Source organism: Rhinoderma darwinii (assembly GCF_050947455.1).
Source record: "Rhinoderma darwinii isolate aRhiDar2 chromosome 3 unlocalized genomic scaffold, aRhiDar2.hap1 SUPER_3_unloc_3, whole genome shotgun sequence".
NCBI classification, from domain to species: domain Eukaryota; kingdom Metazoa; phylum Chordata; class Amphibia; order Anura; family Rhinodermatidae; genus Rhinoderma; species Rhinoderma darwinii.
This window is the reverse complement of record NW_027461746.1, coordinates 398,667-425,512: the sequence shown is the minus strand read 5'-3', so window position 1 is coordinate 425,512 and position 26,846 is coordinate 398,667. Positions and strand designations below refer to the sequence as shown.

The window sequence follows — 26,846 nt, the reverse complement described above, 5'->3', positions numbered from 1 at the left end:
GCGACGCTCTTATTTAATCACATGAACATGGTTATTTGCATATCCACGCTCGTCATTGGTTAGTATTCTAACTGTGTCTCCTCATGAATATTAATGAGGAAGCCATAAAGTGACATGAGAGCACAAGGTCGTGTGAGATGCTCTGCAGGACTGCTGGTGGAGATGTTCTGCAGAGATGAGGTGGGGGCAGGACTGCTGGTGGAGATGTTCTGCAGAGATGAGGTGAGGGCAGGACTGCTGGTGGAGATGTTCTGCAGAGATGAGGTGAGGGCAGGACTGCTGGTGGAGATGTTCTGCAGAGATGAGGTGAGGGCAGGACTGCTGGTGGAGATGTTCTGCAGAGATGAGGTGAGGGCAGGACTGCTGGTGGAGATGCTCTGCAGAGATGAGGTGAGGGCAGGACTGCTGGTGGAGATGTTCTGCAGAGATGAGGTGGGGGCAGGACTGCTGGTGGAGATGTTCTGCAGAGATGAGGTGAGGGCAGGACTGCTGGTGGAGATGCTCTGCAGAGGTGAGGTGGGGACAGGACTGCTGGTGGAGATGTTCTGCAGAGATGAGGTGAGGGCAGGACTGCTGGTGGAGATGTTCTGCAGAGATGAGGTGAGGGCAGGACTGCTGGTGGAGATGTTCTGCAGAGATGAGGTGAGGACAGGACTGCTGGTGGAGATGTTCTGCAGAGATGAGGTGAGGACAGGACTGCTGGTGGAGATGTTCTGCAGAGATGAGGTGAGGGCAGGACTGCTGGTGGAGATGTTCTGCAGAGATGAGGTGAGGACAGGACTGCTGGTGGAGATGCTCTGCAGAGATGAGGTGAGGACAGGACTGCTGGTGGAGATGCTCTGCAGAGATGAGGTGAGGACAGGACTGCTGGTGGAGATGTTCTGCAGAGATGAGGTGAGGACAGGACTGCTGGTGGAGATGTTCTGCAGAGATGAGGTGAGGACAGGACTGCTGGTGGAGATGTTCTGCAGAGATGAGGTGAGGACAGGACTGCTGGTGGAGATGTTCTGCAGAGATGAGGTGAGGACAGGACTGCTGGTGGAGATGTTCTGCAGAGATGAGGTGAGGGCAGGACTGCTGGTGGAGATGTTCTGCAGAGATGAGGTGAGGACAGGACTGCTGGTGGAGATGCTCTGCAGAGATGAGGTGAGGACAGGACTGCTGGTGGAGATGCTCTGCAGAGATGAGGTGAGGACAGGACTGCTGGTGGAGATGTTCTGCAGAGATGAGGTGAGGACAGGACTGCTGGTGGAGATGTTCTGCAGAGATGAGGTGGGGGCAGGACTGCTGGTGGAGATGCTCTGCAGAGATGAGGTGAGGACAGGACTGCTGGTGGAGATGTTCTGCAGAGATGAGGTGAGGACAGGACTGCTGGTGGAGATGTTCTGCAGAGATGAGGTGAGGACAGGACTGCTGGTGGAGATGTTCTGCAGAGATGAGGTGAGGACAGGACTGCTGGTGGAGATGTTCTGCAGAGATGAGGTGAGGACAGGACTGCTGGTGGAGATGTTCTGCAGAGATGAGGTGAGGACAGGACTGCTGGTGGAGATGCTCTGCAGAGATGAGGTGAGGACAGGACTGCTGGTGGAGATGCTCTGCAGAGATGAGGTGAGGGCAGGACTGCTGGTGGAGATGTTCTGCAGAGATGAGGTGAGGACAGGACTGCTGGTGGAGATGCTCTGCAGAGATGAGGTGAGGACAGGACTGCTGGTGGAGATGTTCTGCAGAGATGAGGTGAGGACAGGACTGCTGGTGGAGATGTTCTGCAGAGATGAGGTGAGGACAGGACTGCTGGTGGAGATGTTCTGCAGAGATGAGGTGAGGACAGGACTGCTGGTGGAGATGTTCTGCAGAGATGAGGTGAGGGCAGGACTGCTGGTGGAGATGTTCTGCAGAGATCAGGTGGAGGCAGGACTGCTGGTGGAGATGTTCTGCAGAGATGAGGTGAGGGCAGGTCTGCTGGTGGAGATGTTCTGCAGAGATGAGGTGAGGGCAGGACTGCTGGTGGAGATGTTCTGCAGAGATGAGGTGAGGACAGGACTGCTGGTGGAGATGTTCTGCAGAGATGAGGTGAGGGCAGGACTGCTGGTGGAGATGTTCTGCAGAGATGAGGTGGGGGCAGGACTGCTGGTGGAGATGTTCTGCAGAGATGAGGTGGAGGCAGGACTGCTGGTGGAGATGTTCTGCAGAGATGAGGTGAGGACAGGACTGCTGGTGGAGATGTTCTGCAGAGATGAGGTGAGGGCAGGTCTGCTGGTGGAGATGTTCTGCAGAGATGAGGTGAGGGCAGGTCTGCTGGTGGAGATGTTCTGCAGAGATGAGGTGAGGGCAGGACTGCTGGTGGAGATGTTCTGCAGAGATGAGGTGAGGGCAGGACTGCTGGTGGAGATGTTCTGCAGAGATGAGGTGAGGGCAGGACTGCTGGTGGAGATGCTCTGCAGAGATGAGGTGAGGGCAGGACTGCTGGTGGAGATGTTCTGCAGAGATGAGGTGGGGGCAGGACTGCTGGTGGAGATGTTCTGCAGAGATGAGGTGAGGGCAGGACTGCTGGTGGAGATGCTCTGCAGAGGTGAGGTGGGGACAGGACTGCTGGTGGAGATGTTCTGCAGAGATGAGGTGAGGACAGGACTGCTGGTGGAGATGTTCTGCAGAGATGAGGTGAGGACAGGACTGCTGGTGGAGATGTTCTGCAGAGATGAGGTGAGGGCAGGACTGCTGGTGGAGATGTTCTGCAGAGATGAGGTGAGGACAGGACTGCTGGTGGAGATGCTCTGCAGAGATGAGGTGAGGACAGGACTGCTGGTGGAGATGTTCTGCAGAGATGAGGTGAGGGCAGGACTGCTGGTGGAGATGTTCTGCAGAGATGAGGTGAGGACAGGACTGCTGGTGGAGATGTTCTGCAGAGATGAGGTGAGGACAGGACTGCTGGTGGAGATGTTCTTCAGAGATGAGGTGGGGGCAGGACTGCTGGTGGAGATGCTCTGCAGAGGTGAGGTGAGGACAGGACTGCTGGTGGAGATGTTCTGCAGAGATAAGGTGAGGACAGGACTGCTGGTGGAGATGTTCTGCAGAGATGAGGTGAGGACAGGACTGCTGGTGGAGATGTTCTGCAGAGATGAGGTGAGGGCAGGACTGCTGGTGGAGATGTTCTGCAGAGATGAGGTGAGGACAGGACTGCTGGTGGAGATGCTCTGCAGAGATGAGGTGAGGACAGGACTGCTGGTGGAGATGTTCTGCAGAGATGAGGTGAGGACAGGACTGCTGGTGGAGATGTTCTGCAGAGATGAGGTGAGGACAGGACTGCTGGTGGAGATGTTCTGCAGAGATGAGGTGAGGACAGGACCTCTGGTGGAGATGTTCTGCAGAGATGAGGTGAGGACAGGACTGCTGGTGGAGATGTTCTGCAGAGATGAGGTGAGGACAGGACTGCTGGTGGAGATGCTCTGCAGAGATGAGGTGAGGACAGGACTGCTGGTGGAGATGTTCTGCAGAGATGAGGTGAGGGCAGGACTGCTGGTGGAGATGTTCTGCAGAGATGAGGTGAGGACAGGACTGCTGGTGGAGATGTTCTGCAGAGATAAGGTGAGGACAGGACTGCTGGTGGAGATGTTCTGCAGAGATGAGGTGAGGACAGGACTGCTGGTGGAGATGTTCTGCAGAGATGAGGTGAGGACAGGACTGCTGGTGGAGATGTTCTGCAGAGATGAGGTGAGGGCAGGACTGCTGGTGGAGATGTTCTGCAGAGATGAGGTGAGGACAGGACTGCTGGTGGAGATGCTCTGCAGAGATGAGGTGAGGACAGGACTGCTGGTGGAGATGTTCTGCAGAGATGAGGTGAGGACAGGACTGCTGGTGGAGATGTTCTGCAGAGATAAGGTGAGGACAGGACTGCTGGTGGAGATGCTCTGCAGAGATGAGGTGAGGACAGGACTGCTGGTGGAGATGTTCTGCAGAGATGAGGTGAGGACAGGACTGCTGGTGGAGATGTTCTGCAGAGATGAGGTGAGGGCAGGACTGCTGGTGGAGATGTTCTGCAGAGATGAGGTGAGGACAGGACTGCTGGTGGAGATGCTCTGCAGAGATGAGGTGGGGGCAGGACTGCTGGTGGAGATGTTCTGCAGAGATGAGGTGGAGGACAGGACTGCTGGTGGAGATGCTCTGCAGAGATGAGGTGAGGACAGGACTGCTGGTGGAGATGTTCTGCAGAGATGAGGTGAGGACAGGACTGCTGGTGGAGATGTTCTGCAGAGATGAGGTGAGGGCAGGACTGCTGGTGGAGATGTTCTGCAGAGATGAGGTGAGGACAGGACTGCTGGTGGAGATGTTCTGCAGAGATGAGGTGAGGGCAGGACTGCTGGTGGAGATGTTCTGCAGAGATGAGGTGAGGACAGGACTGCTGGTGGAGATGTTCTGCAGAGATGAGGTGAGGACAGGACTGCTGGTGGAGATGTTCTGCAGAGATGAGGTGAGGACAGGACTGCTGGTGGAGATGTTCTGCAGAGATGAGGTGAGGACAGGACTGCTGGTGGAGATGTTCTGCAGAGATGAGGTGAGGGCAGGACTGCTGGTGGAGATGCTCTGCAGAGATGAGGTGAGGACAGGACTGCTGGTGGAGATGTTCTGCAGAGATGAGGTGAGGGCAGGACTGCTGGTGGAGATGTTCTGCAGAGATGAGGTGAGGACAGGACTGCTGGTGGAGATGTTCTGCAGAGATGAGGTGAGGACAGGACTGCTGGTGGAGATGTTCTGCAGAGATGAGGTGAGGGCAGGACTGCTGGTGGAGATGCTCTGCAGAGATGAGGTGAGGACAGGACTGCTGGTGGAGATGTTCTGCAGAGATGAGGTGAGGGCAGGACTGCTGGTGGAGATGTTCTGCAGAGATGAGGTGGGGGCAGGACTGCTGGTGGAGATGTTCTGCAGAGATGAGGTGAGGGCAGGACTGCTGGTGGAGATGTTCTGCAGAGATGAGGTGAGGGCAGGACTGCTGGTGGAGATGTTCTGCAGAGATGAGGTGAGGGCAGGACTGCTGGTGGAGATGCTCTGCAGAGATGAGGTGAGGACAGGACTGCTGGTGGAGATGTTCTGCAGAGATGAGGTGAGGGCAGGACTGCTGGTGGAGATGTTCTGCAGAGATGAGGTGGGGGCAGGACTGCTGGTGGAGATGTTCTGCAGAGATGAGGTGAGGGCAGGACTGCTGGTGGAGATGTTCTGCAGAGATGAGGTGAGGACAGGACTGCTGGTGGAGATGTTCTGCAGAGGTGAGGTGAGGGCAGGACTGCTGGTGGAGATGTTCTGCAGAGATGAGGTGAGGACAGGACTGCTGGTGGAGATGTTCTGCAGAGATGAGGTGAGGACAGGACTGCTGGTGGAGATGTTCTGCAGAGATGAGGTGAGGACAGGACTGCTGGTGGAGATGTTCTGCAGAGATGAGGTGAGGACAGGACTGCTGGTGGAGATGTTCTGCAGAGATGAGGTGAGGACAGGACTGCTGGTGGAGATGCTCTGCAGAGATGAGGTGAGGGCAGGACTGCTGGTGGAGATTTTCTGCAGAGATGAGGTGAGGACAGGACTGCTGGTGGAGATGTTCTGCAGAGATGAGGTGAGGACAGGACTGCTGGTGGAGATGTTCTGCAGAGATGAGGTGAGGGCAGGACTGCTGGTGGAGATGCTCTGCAGAGATGAGGTGAGGACAGGACTGCTGGTGGAGATGTTCTGCAGAGATGAGGTGAGGACAGGACTGCTGGTGGAGATGTTCTGCAGAGATGAGGTGGGGGCAGGACTGCTGGTGGAGATGCTCTGCAGAGATGAGGTGGGGGCAGGACTGCTGGTGGAGATGTTCTGCAGAGATGAGGTGAGGGCAGGACTGCTGGTGGAGATGTTCTGCAGAGATGAGGTGAGGGCAGGACTGCTGGTGGAGATGTTCTGCAGAGATGAGGTGAGGACAGGACTGCTGGTGGAGATGTTCTGCAGAGATGAGGTGAGGGCAGGACTGCTGGTGGAGATGTTCTGCAGAGATGAGGTGAGGACAGGACTGCTGGTGGAGATGTTCTGCAGAGATGAGGTGAGGACAGGACTGCTGGTGGAGATGTTCTGCAGAGATGAGGTGAGGACAGGACTGCTGGTGGAGATGTTCTGCAGAGATGAGGTGAGGACAGGACTGCTGGTGGAGATGTTCTGCAGAGATGAGGTGAGGGCAGGACTGCTGGTGGAGATGTTCTGCAGAGATGAGGTGAGGGCAGGACTGCTGGTGGAGATGTTCTGCAGAGATGAGGTGAGGACAGGACTGCTGGTGGAGATGTTCTGCAGAGATGAGGTGAGGACAGGACTGCTGGTGGAGATGCTCTGCAGAGGTGAGGTGGGGACAGGACTGCTGGTGGAGATGTTCTGCAGAGATGAGGTGAGGGCAGGACTGCTGGTGGAGATGCTCTGCAGAGGTGAGGTGGGGACAGGACTGCTGGTGGAGATGTTCTGCAGAGATGAGGTGAGGACAGGACTGCTGGTGGAGATGCTCTGCAGAGATGAGGTGAGGACAGGACTGCTGGTGGAGATGTTCTGCAGAGATGAGGTGAGGGCAGGACTGCTGGTGGAGATGCTCTGCAGAGGTGAGGTGGGGACAGGACTGCTGGTGGAGATGTTCTGCAGAGATGAGGTGAGGGCAGGACTGCTGGTGGAGATGCTCTGCAGAGATGAGGTGAGGACAGGACTGCTGGTGGAGATGTTCTGCAGAGATGAGGTGAGGACAGGACTGCTGGTGGAGATGTTCTGCAGAGATGAGGTGGGGGCAGGACTGCTGGTGGAGATGCTCTGCAGAGATGAGGTGGGGGCAGGACTGCTGGTGGAGATGTTCTGCAGAGATGAGGTGAGGGCAGGACTGCTGGTGGAGATGTTCTGCAGAGATGAGGTGAGGGCAGGACTGCTGGTGGAGATGTTCTGCAGAGATGAGGTGAGGACAGGACTGCTGGTGGAGATGTTCTGCAGAGATGAGGTGAGGGCAGGACTGCTGGTGGAGATGTTCTGCAGAGATGAGGTGAGGACAGGACTGCTGGTGGAGATGTTCTGCAGAGATGAGGTGAGGACAGGACTGCTGGTGGAGATGTTCTGCAGAGATGAGGTGAGGACAGGACTGCTGGTGGAGATGTTCTGCAGAGATGAGGTGAGGGCAGGACTGCTGGTGGAGATGTTCTGCAGAGATGAGGTGAGGGCAGGACTGCTGGTGGAGATGTTCTGCAGAGATGAGGTGAGGACAGGACTGCTGGTGGAGATGTTCTGCAGAGATGAGGTGAGGACAGGACTGCTGGTGGAGATGTTCTGCAGAGATGAGGTGGAGGCAGGACTGCTGGTGGAGATGTTCTGCAGAGATGAGGTGAGGACAGGACTGCTGGTGGAGATGTTCTGCAGAGATGAGGTGAGGACAGGACTGCTGGTGGAGATGCTCTGCAGAGATGAGATGTGGGCAGGACTGCTGGTGGAGATGTTCTGCAGAGATGAGGTGAGGACAGGACTGCTGGTGGAGATGCTCTGCAGAGATGAGGTGAGGGCAGGACTGCTGGTGGAGATGTTCTGCAGAGATGAGGTGAGGACAGGACTGCTGGTGGAGATGTTCTGCAGAGGTGAGGTGGGGACAGGACTGCTGGTGGAGATGTTCTGCAGAGATGAGGTGGAGGCAGGACTGCTGGTGGAGATGTTCTGCAGAGATGAGGTGAGGGCAGGACTGCTGGTGGAGATGCTCTGCAGAGATGAGGTGAGGACAGGACTGCTGGAGGAGATGTTCTGCAGAGATGAGGTGAGGGCAGGACTGCTGGTGGAGATGCTCTGCAGAGATGAGGTGAGGACAGGACTGCTGGTGGAGATGTTCTGCAGAGATGAGGTGAGGACAGGACTGCTGGTGGAGATGTTCTGCAGAGGTGAGGTGGGGACAGGACTGCTGGTGGAGATGTTCTGCAGAGATGAGGTGAGGACAGGACTGCTGGTGGAGATGTTCTGCAGAGATGAGGTGGGGGCAGGACTGCTGGTGGAGATGTTCTGCAGAGATGAGGTGGAGGCAGGACTGCTGGTGGAGATGCTCTGCAGAGATGAGGTGAGGGCAGGACTGCTGGTGGAGATGTTCTGCAGAGATGAGGTGGGGGCAGGACTGCTGGTGGAGACGTTCTGCAGAGATGAGGTGAGGGCAGGACTGCTGGTGGAGATGTTCTGCAGAGATGAGGTGAGGACAGGACTGCTGGTGGAGATGTTCTGCAGAGATGAGGTGAGGACAGGACTGCTGGTGGAGATGTTCTGCAGAGATCAGGTGGAGGCAGGACTGCTGGTGGAGATGCTCTGCAGAGATGAGGTGAGGACAGGACTGCTGGTGGAGATGTTCTGCAGAGATGAGGTGAGGACAGGACTGCTGGTGGAGATGCTCTGCAGAGATGAGGTGAGGGCAGGACTGCTGGTGGAGATGTTCTGCAGAGATGAGGTGAGGACAGGACTGCTGGTGGAGATGTTCTGCAGAGATGAGGTGAGGACAGGACTGCTGGTGGAGATGTTCTGCAGAGATGAGGTGAGGGCAGGACTGCTGGTGGAGATGTTCTGCAGAGATGAGGTGAGGGCAGGACTGCTGGTGGAGATGCTCTGCAGAGATGAGGTGAGGACAGGACTGCTGGTGGAGATGTTCTGCAGAGATGAGGTGGGGGCAGGACTGCTGGTGGAGATGTTCTGCAGAGATGAGGTGAGGGCAGGACTGCTGGTGGAGATGTTCTGCAGAGATGAGGTGAGGGCAGGACTGCTGGTGGAGATGTTCTGCAGAGATGAGGTGAGGGCAGGACTGCTGGTGGAGATGCTCTGCAGAGATGAGGTGAGGACAGGACTGCTGGTGGAGATGTTCTGCAGAGATGAGGTGGGGGCAGGACTGCTGGTGGAGATGTTCTGCAGAGATGAGGTGAGGACAGGACTGCTGGTGGAGATGTTCTGCAGAGATGAGGTGGGGGCAGGACTGCTGGTGGAGATGTTCTGCAGAGATGAGGTAAGGGCAGGACTGCTGGTGGAGATGCTCTGCAGAGATGAGGAGGGCAGGACTGCTGGTGGAGATGTTCTGCAGAGATGAGGTAAGGGCAGGACTGCTGGTGGAGATGTTCTGCAGAGATGAGGTGGAGGCAGGACTGCTGGTGGAGATGCTCTGCAGAGATGAGGTGGAGGCAGGACTGCTGGTGGAGATGCTCTGCAGAGATGAGGTGAGGACAGGACTGCTGGTGGAGATGTTCTGCAGAGATGAGGTGAGGGCAGGACTGCTGGTGGAGATGTTCTGCAGAGATGAGGTGAGGACAGGACTGCTGGTGGAGATGCTCTGCAGAGATGAGGTGAGGGCAGGACTGCTGGTGGAGATGCTCTGCAGAGATGAGGTGAGGACAGGACTGCTGGTGGAGATGCTCTGCAGAGATGAGGTGGGGGCAGGACTGCTGGTGGAGATGTTCTGCAGAGATGAGGTGAGGGCAGGACTGCTGGTGGAGATGTTCTGCAGAGATGAGGTGAGGGCAGGACTGCTGGTGGAGATGCTCTGCAGAGATGAGGTGAGGGCAGGACTGCTGGTGGAGATGCTCTGCAGAGATGAGGTGAGGACAGGACTGCTGGTGGAGATGCTCTGCAGAGATGAGGTGGGGGCAGGACTGCTGGTGGAGATGTTCTGCAGAGATGAGGTGGGGGCAGGACTGCTGGTGGAGATGTTCTGCAGAGATGAGGTGGAGGCAGGACTGCTGGTGGAGATGTTCTGCAGAGATGAGGTGAGGACAGGACTGCTGGTGGAGATGTTCTGCAGAGATGAGGTGAGGGCAGGACTGCTGGTGGAGATGTTCTGCAGAGATGAGGTGAGGGCAGGACTGCTGGTGGAGATGTTCTGCAGAGATGAGGTGAGGACAGGACTGCTGGTGGAGATGTTCTGCAGAGATGAGGTGAGGACAGGACTGCTGGTGGAGATGTTCTGCAGAGATGAGGTGGGGGCAGGACTGCTGGTGGAGATGCTCTGCAGAGATGAGGTGAGGACAGGACTGCTGGTGGAGATGTTCTGCAGAGATGAGGTGAGGGCAGGACTGCTGGTGGAGATGCTCTGCAGAGATGAGGTGAGGGCAGGACTGCTGGTGGAGATGTTCTGCAGAGATGAGGTGAGGACAGGACTGCTGGTGGAGATGTTCTGCAGAGATGAGGTGAGGACAGGACTGCTGGTGGAGATGTTCTGCAGAGATGAGGTGAGGACAGGACTGCTGGTGGAGATGTTCTGCAGAGATGAGGTGAGGACAGGACTGCTGGTGGAGATGTTCTGCAGAGATGAGGTGAGGACAGGACTGCTGGTGGAGATGTTCTGCAGAGATGAGGTGAGGACAGGACTGCTGGTGGAGATGTTCTGATTAGATGTGGTGATCAGTTGGTTTGGATGATTAGATGTGTTGATCAGTAGGTTTGGATGATTAGATGTGGTGATCAGTAGGTTTGGATGATTAGATGTGGAGAGCAGTAGGTTTGGATGATTAAATGTGGTGATCAGTGATTTGGATGATTAGATGTGGTGATCTGTAGGTTTGGATGATTAGATGTGGAGATCAGTTGTTTGGATGATTAGATGTGGAGATCAGTAGGTTTGGATGATTAGATGTGATCAGTGATTTGGATGATTAGATGTGGTGATCAGTAGGTTTGGATGATTAGATGTGGTGATCAGTAGGTTTGGATGGTTAGATGTGGTGATCAGTAGGATTGGATAATTAGATGTGGAGATCAGTAGGTTTGGATAATTAGATGTGGTGATCAGTTGGTTTGGATGATTAGATGTGGTGATCAGTAGGTTTGGATGATTAGATGTGGTGATCAGTAGGTTTGGATGGTTAGATGTGGTGATCAGTAGGTTTGGATGATTAGATGTGGTGATCAGTGGTTTGGATGATTAAATGTGGTGATCAGTGATTTGGATGATTAGATGTGGTGATCTGTAGGTTTGGATGATTAGATGTGGAGAGTAGTGGATTTGGATGTTTAGATGTGGAGAGCAGTGGTTTGGATGGTTAGATGTGGTGATCAGTAAGTTTGAGTGATTAGATGTGGAGAGCAGTAGGTTTGGATGATTAGATGTTGAGAGTAGTGGATTTGGATGATTAGATGTGGAGAGCAGTGGTTTGGATGATTAGATGTGGAGATCAGTAGGTGTGGATGATTAGATGTGGAGAGCAGTGGATTTGGATGATTAGATGTGGAGAGCAGTGGTTTGGATGATTAGATGTGGAGATCAGTAGGTTTGGATGATTAGATGTGGTGATCAGTGGTTTGGATGGTTAGATGTGGAGAGCAGTGGATTTGGATGATTAGATGTGGTGATCAGTAGGTTTGCATGATTAGATGTGGAGATCAGTGGTTTGGATGGTTGGATGTTGTGATCACTAAGTTTGGATGATTAGATGTGGAGATCAGTAGGTTTGGATGATTAGATGTGGTGATCAGTAGATTTGGATGATTAGATGTGGTGATCAGTGATTTGGATGATTAGATGTGGAGATCAGTAGGTTTGGATGATTAGATGTGGCTATCAGTGGTTTGGATGGTTAGATGTGGAGATCAGTGATTTTGATAATTAGATCTGGTGATCAGTTGGTTTGGATGATTAGATCTGGTGATCAGTAGGTTTGGATGATTAGATGTGGTGATCAGTAGATTTGGATGATTAGATGTGGAGATCAGTGATTTTGATAATTAGATCTGGTGATCAGTTGGTTTGGATGATTAGATGTGGAGATCAGTAGGTTTGGATGATTAGATGTGGTGATCAGTGGATTTGGATGATTGGATGTGGAGATCAGTAGGTTTGGATGATTAGATGTGGTGATCAGTGGATTTGGATGATTGGATGTGGAGATCAGTAGGTTTGGATGATTAGATGTGTAGAGCTGTAGATTTGGATGATTAGATGTGGTGATCAGTTGTTTGGATGATTAGATGTGGAGATCAGTGGATTTGGATGATTAGATGTGGTGATCAGTAGGTTTGGATGATTAGATGTGGAGAGCAGTAGGTTTGGATGATTAGATGTAGTGATCAGTAGATTTGGATGATTAGATTTGGAGATCAGTGATTTTGATGATTAGATCTGGTGATCAGTTGGTTTGGATGATTAGATGTGGAGATCAGTAGGTTTGGATGATTGGATGTGGAGGTCAGTAGGTTTGGATGATTAGATGTGTTGATAAGTGGATTTGGATGATTAGATGTGGTGATCAGTTGTTTGGATGATTAGATGTGGAGATCAGTGGATTTGGATGATTAGATGTGGTGATCAGTAGGTTTGGATGATTAGATGTGGAGAGCAGTAGATTTGGATGATTAGATGTGGAGAGCAGTAGGTTTGGATGATTAGATGTGATCAGTGATTTGGATGATTAGATGTGGTGATCAGTGATTTTGATGATTAGATGTGGTGATCAGTAGGTTTGGAGGATCAGGATGTGGTAATTAGTGGGTTTGGAGGATCAGGATGTGGTAATTAGTGGGTTTGGAGGATCAGATATGGAGATCAGTAGGTTTGGACGATTAGATGTGGAGATCAGTTGGTTTGGAGGATTAGATGTGGTGATCAGTAGGTTTGGAGGATCAGGATGTGGTAATTAGTGGGTTTGGAGGATCAGATATGGAGATCAGTAGGTTTGGATGATTAGATGTGGTGATCAGTAGGTTTGGATGATTAGATGTGTAGAGCAGTAGATTTGGATGATTAGATGTGGTGATCAGTAGATTTGGATGATTAGATGTGGAGATCAGTGATTTTGATTAGATCAGGTTATCAGTTGGTTTGGATGATTAGATGTGGTGATCAGTGGATTTGGATGATTGGATGTGGAGATCAGTAGGTTTGGATGATTAGATGTGGAGATCAGTGGGGTTGGATGATTAGATGTGGTGATCAGTAGGTTTGGATGATTAGATGTGGTTATCAGTAGGTTTGGATAATTAGATGTGGAGATCAGTAGGTTTGGATAATTAGATGTGGAGAGCAGTTGTTTGGATGATTAGATGTGGAGATCAGTGGATTTTTTATGATTAGATGTGGAGATCAGTAGGTTTGGATAATTAGATGTGGTGATCAGTTGTTTGGATGATTAGATGTGGAGATCAGTAGATTTGGATGATTAGATGTGGTGATCAGTGGATTTGGATGATTAGATGTGGTGATCAGTAGGTTTGTATAATTAGATGGTGTTTTCAGTGGGTTTGGATGATTAGATGTGGTGATCAGTTGGTTTGGATGATTAGATGTGGAGATCAGTGGTTTAGATGAGTAGATGTGAAGATCAGTGGATTTGGATGATTAGATGTTGAGATCAGTGGTTTGGATGATTAGATGTGGAGATCAGTAGGTTTGGATGATTAGATGTGGAGATCAGTAGGTTTCGATGATTAGATGTGGTGATCAGTGATTTGGGTGATTAGATGTGGAGATCAGTGGTTTGGATGGTTATATGTGGAGATCAGTGGTTTGGATGGTTAGATGTGGTGATCTGTAAGTTTGGATTATTAGATGTGGAGATCACTAGGTTTGGATGATTAGATGTGATCAGTAGGTTTGGATGATTAGATGTGATCAGTGGTTTGGATGGTTAGATGTGGAGATCAGTGGTTTGGATGGTGAGATGTGGTGATCAGTAAGTTTGGATGATTAGATGTGGTGATCAGTAGATTTGGATGATTAGATGTGGAGATCAGTGATTTTGATAATTAGATGTGGTGATCAGTTGGTTTGGATGATTAGATGTTTTGATCAGTAGGTTTGGATGATTAGATGTGGTGATCAGTTGGTTTGGATGATTAGATGTGGAGATCAGTAGGATTGGATAATTAGATGTGGAGATCAGTAGGTTTGGATAATTAGATGTGGAGATCAGTGGATTTGGATGATTAGATGTGGAGATCAGTAGGTTTGGATGATTAGATGTGTTGATCAGTAGGTTTGGATGAATAGATGTGGTGATCAGTTGGTTTGGATGATTAGATGTGATCAGTAGGTTTGGATGATTAGATGTGGTGATCAGTAGGTTTGGATGATTAGATGTGTAGAGCAGTAGATTTGGATGATTAGATGTGGAGATCAGTAGGTTTGGATAATTAGATGTGGTGATCAGTTGTTTGGATGATTAGATGTGGTGATCTGTAGGTTTGGATGATTAGATGTGGTGATCAGTAGATTTGGATGATTAGATGTGGAGAGCAGTCTTTTTGGATGATTAGATGTGAAGATTAGTAGGTTTGGATGATTAGATGTGGTGATCAGTGATTTTGATGATTAGATGTGGTAATTAGTGCGTTTGGAGGATCAGATATGGAGATCAGTAGGTTTGAATGATTAGATGTGGAGAGCAGTAGGTTTGGATGATTAGATGTGGAGAGCAGTGGGTTTGGATGATTAGATGTGGTGATCAGTAGATTTGGATGATTAGATGTGGAGATCAGTGATTTTGATTATATCTGGTGATCAGTTGGTTTGGATGATTAGATTTGGAGATCAGTAGGTTTGGATGATTAGATGTGGTGATCAGTGGATTTGGATGATTGGATGTGGAGATCAGTAGGTTTGGATGATTAGATGTATTGATAAGTGGATTTGGATGATTAGATGTGGTGATCAGTAGGTTTGGATGATTAGATGTGGAGATCAGTACGTTTGGATGATTAGATGTGTAGATCAGTGGGTTTGGATGATTAGATGTGGTGATCAGTAGGTTTGGATGATTAGATGTGGTTATCAGTAGGTTTGGATAATTAGATGTGGTGATCAGTTGTTTGGATGATTAGATGTGGAGATCAGTGGATTTGGATGATTAGATGTGGAGATCAGTAGGTTTGGATAATTAGATGTGGTGATCAGTTGTTTGGATGATTAGATGTGGAGATCAGTGGATTTGGATGATTAGATGGGGTTTTCAGTGGGTTTGGATGATTAGATGTGGTGATCAGTTGTTTTGGATGATTAGATGTGGAGATCAGTGGTTTAGATGAGTTGATGTGGAGATCAGTGGATTTGGATTATTAGATGTTGAGATCAGTGGTTTGGATGATTAGATGTGGAGATCAGTAGGTTTGGATGATTAGATGTGGAGATCAGTGATTTGGATGATTAGATGTGGTGATCAGTAGGTTTGGATGATTAGATGTGGAGATCAGTGGGTTTGGATGATTAGATGTGATCAGTAGGTTTGGATGGTTAGATGTGGTGATCAGTAAGTTTGGGTGATTAGATGTGGAGAGCAGTGGATTTGGATGATTAGATGTGGAGAGCAGTGGTTTGGATGATTAGATGTGGTGATCAGTGGTTTGGATGGTTAGATGTGGAGAGCAGTGGATTTCGATGATTAGATGTGGTGATCAGTAGTTTTGGATGGTTAGATGTGGTGATCAGTAAGTTTGGGTGATTAGATGTGGAGAGCAGTAGGTTTGGATGATTAGATGTGGAGATCAGTAGGTTTGGATGATTAGATGTGGAGAGCAGTGGATTTGGATGATTAGATGTGGAGAGCAGTGATTTGGATGATTAGATGTGGAGATCAGTAGGTTTGGATGATTAGATGTGGTGATCAGTGATTTGGATGATTAGATGTGGAGATCAGTTGTTTGGATGGTTAGATGTGGTGATCAGTAAGTTTGGATGATTAGATGTGGTGATCAGTAAGTTTGGATGATTAGATGTGGTGATCAGTAGATTTGGATGATTAGATGTGGAGATCAGTAGGTTTGGATGATTAGATGTGTTGATCAGTGGATTTGGATGATTAGATGTGGTGATCAGTAGATTTGGATGATTAGATGTGGGGATCAGTAGATTTGGATGATTAGATGTGGAGAGCAGTAGGTTTGGATGATTAGATGTGGTGATCAGTCATTTGGATGATTAGATGTGGTGATCAGTGATTTTGATGATTAGATGTGGTGATCAGTTGGTTTGGATGATTAGATGTGGAGATCAGTAGGTTTGGATGATTAGATGTGGTGATCAGTGGGTTTGGATGATTAGATGTGTAGAGCAGTAGGTTTGGATGATTAGATGTGGTGATCAGTGGATTTGGATGATTAGATGTGGAGATCAGTAGGTTTGGATGATTAGATGTGTTGATCAGTGGATTTGGATGATTAGATGTGGTGATCAGTAGGTTTGGATGATTAGATGTGTAGAGCAGTAGATTTGGATGATTAGATGTGGAGATCAGTAGGTTTGGATAATTAGATGTAGTGATCAGTGATTTGGATGATTAGATGTGGTGATCAGTGATTTGGATGATTAGATGTGGTAATTAGTGGGTTTGGAGGATCAGATATTGAGATCAGTAGGTTTGAATGATTAGATGTGGAGAGCAGTAGATTTGGATGATTAGATGTGGTTATCAGTAGGTTCGGATGATTAGATGTGGAGATCAGTGGATTTTGATGATTAGATGTGGAGATCAGTTGGTTTGGAGGATTAGATGTGGTGATCAGTAGGTTTGGAGGATCAGGATGTGGTAATTAGTGGGTTTGGAGGATCAGATATGGAGATCAGTAGGTTTGAATGATTAGATGTGGAGAGCAGTAGATTTGGATGATTAGATTGGTGATCAGTTGGTTTGGTTGACTAGATGTGGATTTGGGTGATTAGATGTGGTGATCAGTAGGTTTGGATGGCTAGACTTGGAGATCAGTGGGTTTGGAGGATTAGATGTGGTAATTAGTGGGTTTGGATGATTAGATGTGGGGGATCAGTAGATTTAGATGATTAGATGTGGAGATCAGTGGTTTGGATGATTAGATGTGGTGATCAGGGGGTATGGATGATTAGATGTGGTGATCAGTAGGTTTGTATGTTTAGATGTGGTGATAAGTGGTTTGAATGATTAGATGTGGAGAGCAGTGGATTTGGATGATTAGATGTGGAGAGCAGTGGTTTGGATGATTAGATGTGGAGATCAGTAGGTTTGGATGATTAGATGTGGTAATTACTGGGTTTGGATGATTAGATGTGGAGATCAGTAGATTTGGATGATAAGATGTGATCAGATGTTTGGAAGATTAGATGTGGTGATCAGTTGGTTTGGATGATTAGATGTGGAGATCAGTAGATTTGGATGATTAGTTGTGGTGATCAGTAGATTTGGATGATTAGATGTGGTGATCAGTAGGTTTGGATGATTAGATTTGGTGATCATTAGATTTGGATGATTAGATGTGGTTATCAGTGGGTTTGGATGATTAGATGTGGAGATCAGTTGGTTTGGATGATTAGATGTGATCAGTGGGTTTGGATGATTAGATGTGATCAGTGGGTTTGGATGATTAGATGTGATCAGTGGGTTTGGATGATTAGATGTGATCAGTAGGTTTGGATGATTAGATGTAGTGATCAGTTGATTTGGATGATTAGATGTGGTGATCAGTCATTTGGATGATTAGATGTCGTGATCAGTGATTTGGATGATTAGATGTGGTGATCAGTCATTTGGATGATTAGATGTCGTGATCAGTGATTTTGATGATTAGATGTGGTAATTAGTGGGTTTGGAGGATCAGATATGGAGATAAGTAGGTTTGAATGATTAGATGTGTAGAGCAGTAGGTTTGGATGATTAGATGTGGTGATCAGTAGATTTGGATGATTAGATGTGGAGATCAGTGGATTTGGATGATTGGATGTGGAGATCTGTAGGTTTGGATGATTAGATGTGTTGATCAGTGGATTTGGATGATTAGATGTGGAGATCAGTAGGTTTGGATGATTAGATTTTGAGATCAGTGGGTTTCGATGATTAGATGTGGTGATCAGTAGGTTTGGATGATTAGATGTGGAGAGCAGTAGATTTGGATGATTAGATGTGGAGAGCAGTAGGTTTGATGATTAGATCTAGTGATCAGTGATTTGGATGATTAGATGTGGTGATCAGTGATTTTGATGATTAGATGTGGTAATTAGTGGGTTTGGATGATTAGATGTGGAGATCAGTGGGTTTGGATGATTAGATGTGGTAATCAGTTGGTTTGGATGATTAGATGTGTTGATCAGTAGGTTTGGATGATTAGATGTGGAGAGCAGTAGATTTGGATGATTAGATGTGGAGAGCAGTAGGTTTGGATGATTAGATGTAGTGATCAGTGATTTGGATGATTAGATGTGGTAATTAGTGGGTTTGGAGGATCAGATATTGAGATCAGTAGGTTTGAATGATTAGATGTGGAGAGCAGTAGATTTGGATGATTAGATGTGGTGATCAGTAGGTTCGGATGATTAGATGTGGAGATCAGTGGATTTTGATGATTAGATGTGGAGATCAGTTGGTTTGGAGGATTAGATGTGGTGATCAGTAGGTTTGGAGGATCAGGATGTGGTAATTAGTGGGTTTGGAGGATCAGATATGGAGATCAGTAGGTTTGAATGATTAGATGTGGAGAGCAGTAGATTTGGATGATTAGATTGGTGATCAGTTGGTTTGGTTGACTAGATGTGGATTTGGGTGATTAGATGTGGTGATCAGTAGGTTTGGATGGCTAGACTTGGAGATCAGTGGGTTTGGAGGATTAGATGTGGTAATTAGTGGGTTTGGATGATTAGATGTGGGGGATCAGTAGATTTAGATGATTAGATGTGGAGATCAGTGGTTTGGATGATTAGATGTGGTGATCAGGGGGTATGGATGATTAGATGTGGTGATCAGTAGGTTTGTATGTTTAGATGTGGTGATAAGTGGTTTGAATGATTAGATGTGGAGAGCAGTGGATTTGGATGATTAGATGTGGAGAGCAGTGGTTTGGTTGATTAGATGTGGAGATCAGTAGGTTTGGATGATTAGATGTGGTAATTACTGGGTTTGGATGATTAGATGTGGAGATCAGTAGATTTGGATGATTAGATGTGGTTTTCAGATGTTTGGAAGATTAGATGTGGTGATCAGTTGGTTTGGATGATTAGATGTGGAGATCAGTAGATTTGGATGATTAGTTGTGGTGATCAGTAGATTTGGATGATTAGATGTGGTGATCAGTAGGTTTGGATGATTAGATTTGGTGATCATTAGATTTGGATGATTAGATGTGGTTATCAGTGGGTTTGGATGATTAGATGTGATCAGTGGGTTTGGATGATTAGATGTGATCAGTGGGTTTGGATGATTAGATGTGATCAGTGGGTTTGGATGATTAGATGTGATCAGTGGGTTTGGATGATTAGATGTGATCAGTAGGTTTGGATGATTAGATGTAGTGATCAGTTGATTTGGATGATTAGATGTGGAGATTAGTGATTTGGATGATTAGATGTGGTGATCAGTCATTTGGATGATTAGATGTCGTGATCAGTGATTTTGATGATTAGATGTGGTAATTAGTGGGTTTGGAGGATCAGATATGGAGATAAGTAGGTTTGAATGATTAGATGTGTAGAGCAGTAGGTTTGGATGATTAGATGTGGTGATCAGTAGATTTGGATGATTAGATGTGGTGATCAGTGGATTTGGATGATTAGATGTGATCTGTAGGTTTGGATGATTAGATGTGTTGATCAGTGGATTTGGATGATTAGATGTGGAGATCAGTAGGTTTGGATGATTAGATTTTGAGATCAGTGGGTTTCGATGATTAGATGTGGTGATCAGTAGGTTTGGATGATTAGATGTGGAGAGCAGTAGATTTGGATGATTAGATGTGGAGAGCAGTAGGTTTGATGATTAGATCTAGTGATCAGTGATTTGGATGATTAGATGGGGTGATTAGTGGGTTTGGATGATTAGATGTGGAGATCAGTGGGTTTGGATGATTAGATGTGGTAATCAGTTGGTTTGGATGATTAGATGTGTTGATCAGTAGGTTTGGATGATTAGATGTGGTGATCAGTAGGTTTGGATGATTAGATGTGGAGAGCAGTAGATTTGGATGATTAGATGTGGAGAGCAGTAGGTTTGGATGATTAGATGTAGTGATCAGTGATTTGGATGATTAGATGTGGTGATCAGTGATTTTGATGATTAGATGTGGTAATTAGTGGGTTTGGATGATTAGATGTGGAGATCAGTGGGTTTGGATGATTAGATGTGGTAATCAGTTGGTTTGGATGGTTAGATGTGTTGATCAGTAGGTTTGGATGATTAGATGTGGTGATCCGTTGGTTTGGATGATTAGATGTGGAGATCAGTAGGTTTGGATGATTAGATGTGATCAGTAGGTTTGGATGATTAGATGTGGTGATCAGTTGGTTTGGATGATTAGATGTGGAGATTAGTAGATTTGGATGATTAGATGTGGTGATCAGTAGATTTGGATGATTAGATGTGGTGATCAGTAGATTTGGATGATTAGATGTGATCAGTAGGTTTGGATGATTAGATGTGATCAGTAGGTTTGGATGATTAGATGTGGTGATCAGTGGGTTTGGATGATTAGATGTGGAGATCAGTGGGTTTGGATGATTAATGTGGTGATAAGTAGGTTTGGATGGTTAGATGTGATCAGTTGGTTTGGATGATTAGATGTGGTGATCCGTAGGTTTGGATGATTAGATGTGGTGATCAGTTGGTTTGGATGATTAGATGTGGAGATCAGTGATTTGGATGATTAGATGTGGTGATCAGTAGGTTTGGATGATTAGATGTGGAGATCAGTTGGTTTTGGATGATTGGATGTGGAGAGCAGTAGGTTTGATGATTAGATCTAGTGATCAGTGATTTGGATGATTAGATGGGGTGATTAGTGGGTTTGGATGATTAGATGTGGAGATCAGTGGGTTTGGATGATTAGATGTGGTAATCAGTTGGTTTGGATGATTAGATGTGTTGATCAGTAGGTTTGGATGATTAGATGTGGTGATCAGTAGGTTTGGATGATTAGATGTGGAGAGCAGTAGATTTGGATGATTAGATGTGGAGAGCAGTAGGTTTGGATGATTAGATGTAGTGATCAGTGATTTGGATGATTAGATGTGGTGATCAGTGATTTTGATGATTAGATGTGGTAATTAGTGGGTTTGGATGATTAGATGTGGAGATCAGTGGGTTTGGATGATTAGATGTGGTAATCAGTTGGTTTGGATGGTTAGATGTGTTGATCAGTAGGTTTGGATGATTAGATGTGGTGATCCGTTGGTTTGGATGATTAGATGTGGAGATCAGTAGGTTTGGATGATTAGATGTGATCAGTAGGTTTGGATGATTAGATGTGGTGATCAGTTGGTTTGGATGATTAGATGTGGAGATTAGTAGATTTGGATGATTAGATGTGGTGATCAGTAGATTTGGATGATTAGATGTGGTGATCAGTAGATTTGGATGATTAGATGTGATCAGTAGGTTTGGATGATTAGATGTGATCAGTAGGTTTGGATGATTAGATGTGGTGATCAGTGGGTTTGGATGATTAGATGTGGAGATCAGTGGGTTTGGATGATTAATGTGGTGATAAGTAGGTTTGGATGGTTAGATGTGATCAGTTGGTTTGGATGATTAGATGTGGTGATCCGTAGGTTTGGATGATTAGATGTGGTGATCAGTTGGTTTGGATGATTAGATGTGGAGATCAGTGATTTGGATGATTAGATGTGGTGATCAGTAGGTTTGGATGATTAGATGTGGAGATCAGTTGGTTTTGGATGATTGGATGTGGAGATCAGTAGGTTTGGATGATTAGATGTGGTGATCAGTTGGTTTGGATGATTAGTTGTGGAGATCAGTAGGTTTGGATGATTAGATGTGGAGATCAGTAGGTTTGGATGATTAGATGTGGTGATCAGTAGGTTTGGATGATTAGATGTGGTGATCAGTTTGTTTGGATGATTAGATGTGGTGATCAGTAGGTTTGGATGATTAGATGTGGAGATCAGTAGGTTTGGATGATTAGATGTGGAGATCAGTTGGTTTGGATAATTAGATGTGGTGATCAGTGATTTGGATGATTAGATGTGGTGATCAGTGGTTTGGATGATTAGATGTGGAGATCAGTAGGTTTGGATGATTAGATGTGATCAGTAGGTTTGGATGATTAGATGTGGAGATTAGTAGATTTGGATGATTAGATGTGGTGGTCAGTAGATTTGGATGATTAGATGTGGTGATCAGTAGATTTGGATGATTAGATGTGGTGATCAGTTGGTTTGGATGATTAGATGTGGAGATCAGTAGATTTGGATGATTAGATGTGGTGATCAGTAGATTTGGATGATTAGATGTGGTGATCAGTAGGTTTGGATGATTAGATGTGGTGATCATTAGGTTTGGATGATTAGATTTGGTGATCATTAGATTTGGATGATTAGATGTGGTTATCAGTGGGTTTGGATGAATAGATGTGGAGATCAGTTGGTTTGGATGATTAGATGTGTTCAGTGGGTTTGGATGATTAGATGTGATCAGTGGGTTTGGATGATTAGATGTGATCAGTAGGTTTGGATTATTAGATGTAGTGATGAGTATATTTGGATGATTAGATGTGGAGATTAGTGATTTGGATAATTAAATGTGGAGATCAGTAGGTTTGGATGATTAGATGTGATTAGTAGGTTTGGATGATTAGATGTGGAGATCAGTGGTTTGGATGATTAGATGTGGTAATCAGTAGGTTTGGATGATTAGATGTGATCAGTTGGTTTGGATGATTAGATGTGATCAGTTGGTTTGGATGATTAGATGTGGTGATTAGTGATTTGGATGATTAGATGTGGAGATAAGTGGATTTGGATGATTAGATGTGGTGAGCAGTTGTTTGGATGATTAGATGTGGTGATTAGTGATTTGGATGATTAGATGTGGAGATCAGTAGGTTTGGATGATTAGATGTGGTGATCAGTAGGTTTGGATGATTAGATGTGATCAGTTGGTTTGGATGATTAGATGTGATCAGTTGGTTTGGATGATTAGATGTGATCAGTTGGTTTGGATGATTAGATGTGGTGATCAGTGATTTGGTTGGTTAGATGTGGAGAGCAATGGGTTTGGATGATTAGATGTGCAGATCAGTAGGTTTGGATGATTAGATGTGGAGATCAGTAGGTTTGGATGATTAGATCTGGTGATCAGTGGGTTTGGATGATTAGATGTGGTGATAAGTAGGTTTGGATGGTTAGATGTGATCAGTTGGTTTGGATGATTAGATGTGGTGATCAGTAAGTTTGGATGATTAGATGTGGATAGCAGTGGATTTGGATGATTAGATGGGGAGATCAGTGGGCTTGGATGATTAGATGTTGTGATCAGTTGGTTTGGATGATTAGATGTGGAGATTAGTGATTTGGATGATTAGATGTGGAGATCAGTTGGTTTGGATAATTAAATGTGGAGATCAGTAGGTTTGGATGATTAGATGTTGTGATCAGTTTGTTTGGATGATTAGATGTGGAGATCAGTAGGTTTGGATGATTAGATGTGGTGATCAGTTGGTGTGGATGATTAGATGTGGAGATCAGTGGGTTTGGATGATTAGATGTGGAGATCAGTGGGTTTGGATGATTAGATGTGGAGATCAGTTGGTTTGGATGATTAGATGTGGAGATCAGTGATTTGGATGATTAGATGTGGTGATCAGTGGGTTTGGATGATTAAATGTGTTAATCAGTGGGTTTGGATGATTAGATGTGTAGATGAGTGGATTTGGATGATTAGATGTGGTAATCAGTGGGTTTGGATGATTAGATGTGTTGATCAGTGATTTGGATGATTAGATGTGGTGATCAGTGGTTTGGATGATTAGATGTGGAGATCAGTAGGTTTGGATGATTAGATGTGGAGATCAGTTGGTTTGGATGATTAGATGTGGTGATCAGTGATTTGGATGATTAGATGTGGAGATCAGTTGCTGTGGATGATTAGATGTGTTGATCAGTGGTTTGGATGATTAGATGTGGAGATTAGTAGGTTTGGATGATTAGATGTGGAGATCAGTGGGTTTGGATGATTAGATGTGGTAATCAGTAGGTTTGGATGATTGGATGTGGAGATCAGTGATTTGGATGATTAGATGTGATCAGTGGGTTTGGATGATTAGATGTGTTGATCAGTGATTTGGATGATTAGATGTGGTGATCAGTGGGTTTGGATGATTAGATGTGGAGATTAGGTTTGGATGATTAGATGTGGTGATCAGTGGGTTTGGATGATTAGATGTGGAGATCAGTAGATTTGGATGATTAGATGTGGTGATCAGTAGATTTGGATGATTGGATGTGGAGATCAGTTGGTGTGGATGATTAGATGTGGAGATCAGTTGGTGTGGATGATTAGATGTGGAGATCAGTTGGTGTGGATGATTAGATGTGGTGATCAGTAGGTTTGGATGATTAGATGTGGTGATCAGTAGGTTTGGATGATTAGATGTGGAGATCAGTGGATTTGGATGATTGGATGTGGAGATCAGTAGGTTTGGATGATTAGATGTGTTGATCAGTGGATTTGGATGATTAGATGTGGTGATCAGTAGGTTTGGATGATTAGATGTGGAGATCAGTAGGTTTGGATAATTAGATGTAGTGATCAGTGATTTGGATGATTAGATGTGGTGATCAGTGGATTTTGATGATTAGATGTGGAGATCAGTTGGTTTGGAGGATTAGATGTGGTAATTAGTGGGTTTGGAGGATCAGATATTGAGATCAGTAGGTTTGAATGATTAGATGTGGAGAGCAGTAGATTTGGATGATTAGATGTGGAGATCAGTGGATTTTGATGATTAGATGTGGAGATCAGTTGGTTTGGAGGATTAGATGTGGTGATCAGTAGGTTTGGAGGATCAGGATGTGGTAATTAGTGGGTTTGGAGGATCAGATATGGAGATCAGTAGGTTTGAATGATTAGATGTGTAGAGCAGTAGGTTTGGATGATTAGATTGGTGATCAGTAGATTTGGATGATTAGATGTGGAGATCAGTGGATTTGGATGATTGGATGTGGAGATCTGTAGGTTTGGATGATTAGATGTGTTGATCAGTGGATTTGGATGATTAGATGTGGAGATCAGTAGGTTTGGATGATTAGATTTTGAGATCAGTGGGTTTCGATGATTAGATGTGGTGATCAGTAGGTTTGGATGATTAGATGTGGAGAGCAGTAGATTTGGATGATTAGATGTGGAGAGCAGTAGGTTTGATGATTAGATCTAGTGATCAGTGATTTGGATGATTAGATGTGGTGATCAGTGATTTTGATGATTAGATGTGGTAATTAGTGGGTTTGGATGATTAGATGTGGAGATCAGTGGGTTTGGATGATTAGATGTGGTAATCAGTTGGTTTGGATGATTAGATGTGTTGATCAGTAGGTTTGGATGATTAGATGTGGTGATCAGTAGGTTTGGATGATTAGATGTGGAGAGCAGTAGATTTGGATGATTAGATGTGGAGAGCAGTAGGTTTGCATGATTAGATGTAGTGATCAGTGATTTGGATGATTAGATGTGGTAATTAGTGGGTTTGGAGGATCAGATATTGAGATCAGTAGGTTTGAATGATTAGATGTGGAGAGCAGTAGATTTGGATGATTAGATGTGGTGATCAGTAGGTTCGGATGATTAGATGTGGAGATCAGTGGATTTTGATGATTAGATGTGGAGATCAGTTGGTTTGGAGGATTAGATGTGGTGATCAGTAGGTTTGGAGGATCAGGATGTGGTAATTAGTGGGTTTGGAGGATCAGATATGGAGATCAGTAGGTTTGAATGATTAGATGTGGAGAGCAGTAGATTTGGATGATTAGATTGGTGATCAGTTGGTTTGGTTGACTAGATGTGGATTTGGGTGATTAGATGTGGTGATCAGTAGGTTTGGATGGCTAGACTTGGAGATCAGTGGGTTTGGAGGATTAGATGTGGTAATTAGTGGGTTTGGATGATTAGATGTGGGGGATCAGTAGATTTAGATGATTAGATGTGGAGATCAGTGGTTTGGATGATTAGATGTGGTGATCAGGGGGTATGGATGATTAGATGTGGTGATCAGTAGGTTTGTATGTTTAGATGTGGTGATAAGTGGTTTGAATGATTAGATGTGGAGAGCAGTGGATTTGGATGATTAGATGTGTAGAGCAGTGGTTTGGATGATTAGATGTGGAGATCAGTAGGTTTGGATGATTAGATGTGGTAATTACTGGGTTTGGATGATTAGATGTGGAGATCAGTAGATTTGGATGATTAGATGTGGTGATCAGATGTTTGGAAGATTAGATGTGGTGATCAGTTGGTTTGGATGATTAGATGTGGAGATCAGTAGATTTGGATGATTAGTTGTGGTGATCAGTAGATTTGGATGATTAGATGTGGTGATCAGTAGGTTTGGATGATTAGATGTGGTTATCAGTGGGTTTGGATGATTAGATGTGGAGATCAGTTGGTTTGGATGTTTAGATGTGATCAGTGGGTTTGGATGATTAGATGTGATCAGTGGGTTTGGATGATTAGATGTGATCAGTGGGTTTGGATGATTAGATGTGATCAGTAGGTTTGGATGATTAGATGTAGTGATCAGTTGATTTGGATGATTAGATGTGGAGATTAGTGATTTGGATGATTAGATGTGGTGATCAGTCATTTGGATGATTAGATGTCGTGATCAATGATTTTGATGATTAGATGTGGTGATCAGTCATTTGGATGATTAGATGTCGTGATCAGTGATTTTGATGATTAGATGTGGTAATTAGTGGGTTTGGAGGATCAGATATGGAGATAAGTAGGTTTGAATGATTAGATGTGTAGAGCAGTAGGTTTGGATGATTAGATGTGGTGATCAGTAGATTTGGATGATTAGATGTGGAGATCAGTGGATTTGGATGATTGGATGTGGAGATCTGTAGGTTTGGATGATTAGATGTGTTGATCAGTGGATTTGGATGATTAGATGTGGAGATCAGTAGG

The 26,846-nt window shown here is 45.8% G+C and overlaps 1 protein-coding gene across 5 annotated transcripts in view; it reads left to right on the top strand.

Annotated features, from left to right (window-relative positions):
- Positions 1–26,846, top strand: part of SLC16A13 (solute carrier family 16 member 13) — a 55,456-nt gene that overhangs the window by 78 nt on the left and 28,532 nt on the right. Inside the window, exon 1 of one of the 5 annotated variants that reach the window (XM_075847389.1) lies at positions 6–58. The exons of 1 other annotated variant lie outside the window; for it this stretch is intronic. In XM_075847389.1, the coding sequence (XP_075703504.1) occupies positions 22–58 (37 nt within the window). In that variant the 5' untranslated portion in view covers positions 6–21. Of the gene's footprint in view, positions 1–5; positions 59–88; positions 181–9,635; positions 9,714–9,932; positions 10,008–26,846 lie in introns of those variants that run through there. 3 more of the 5 variants (XM_075847392.1, XM_075847391.1, XM_075847390.1) reach the window with 3 other exon arrangements.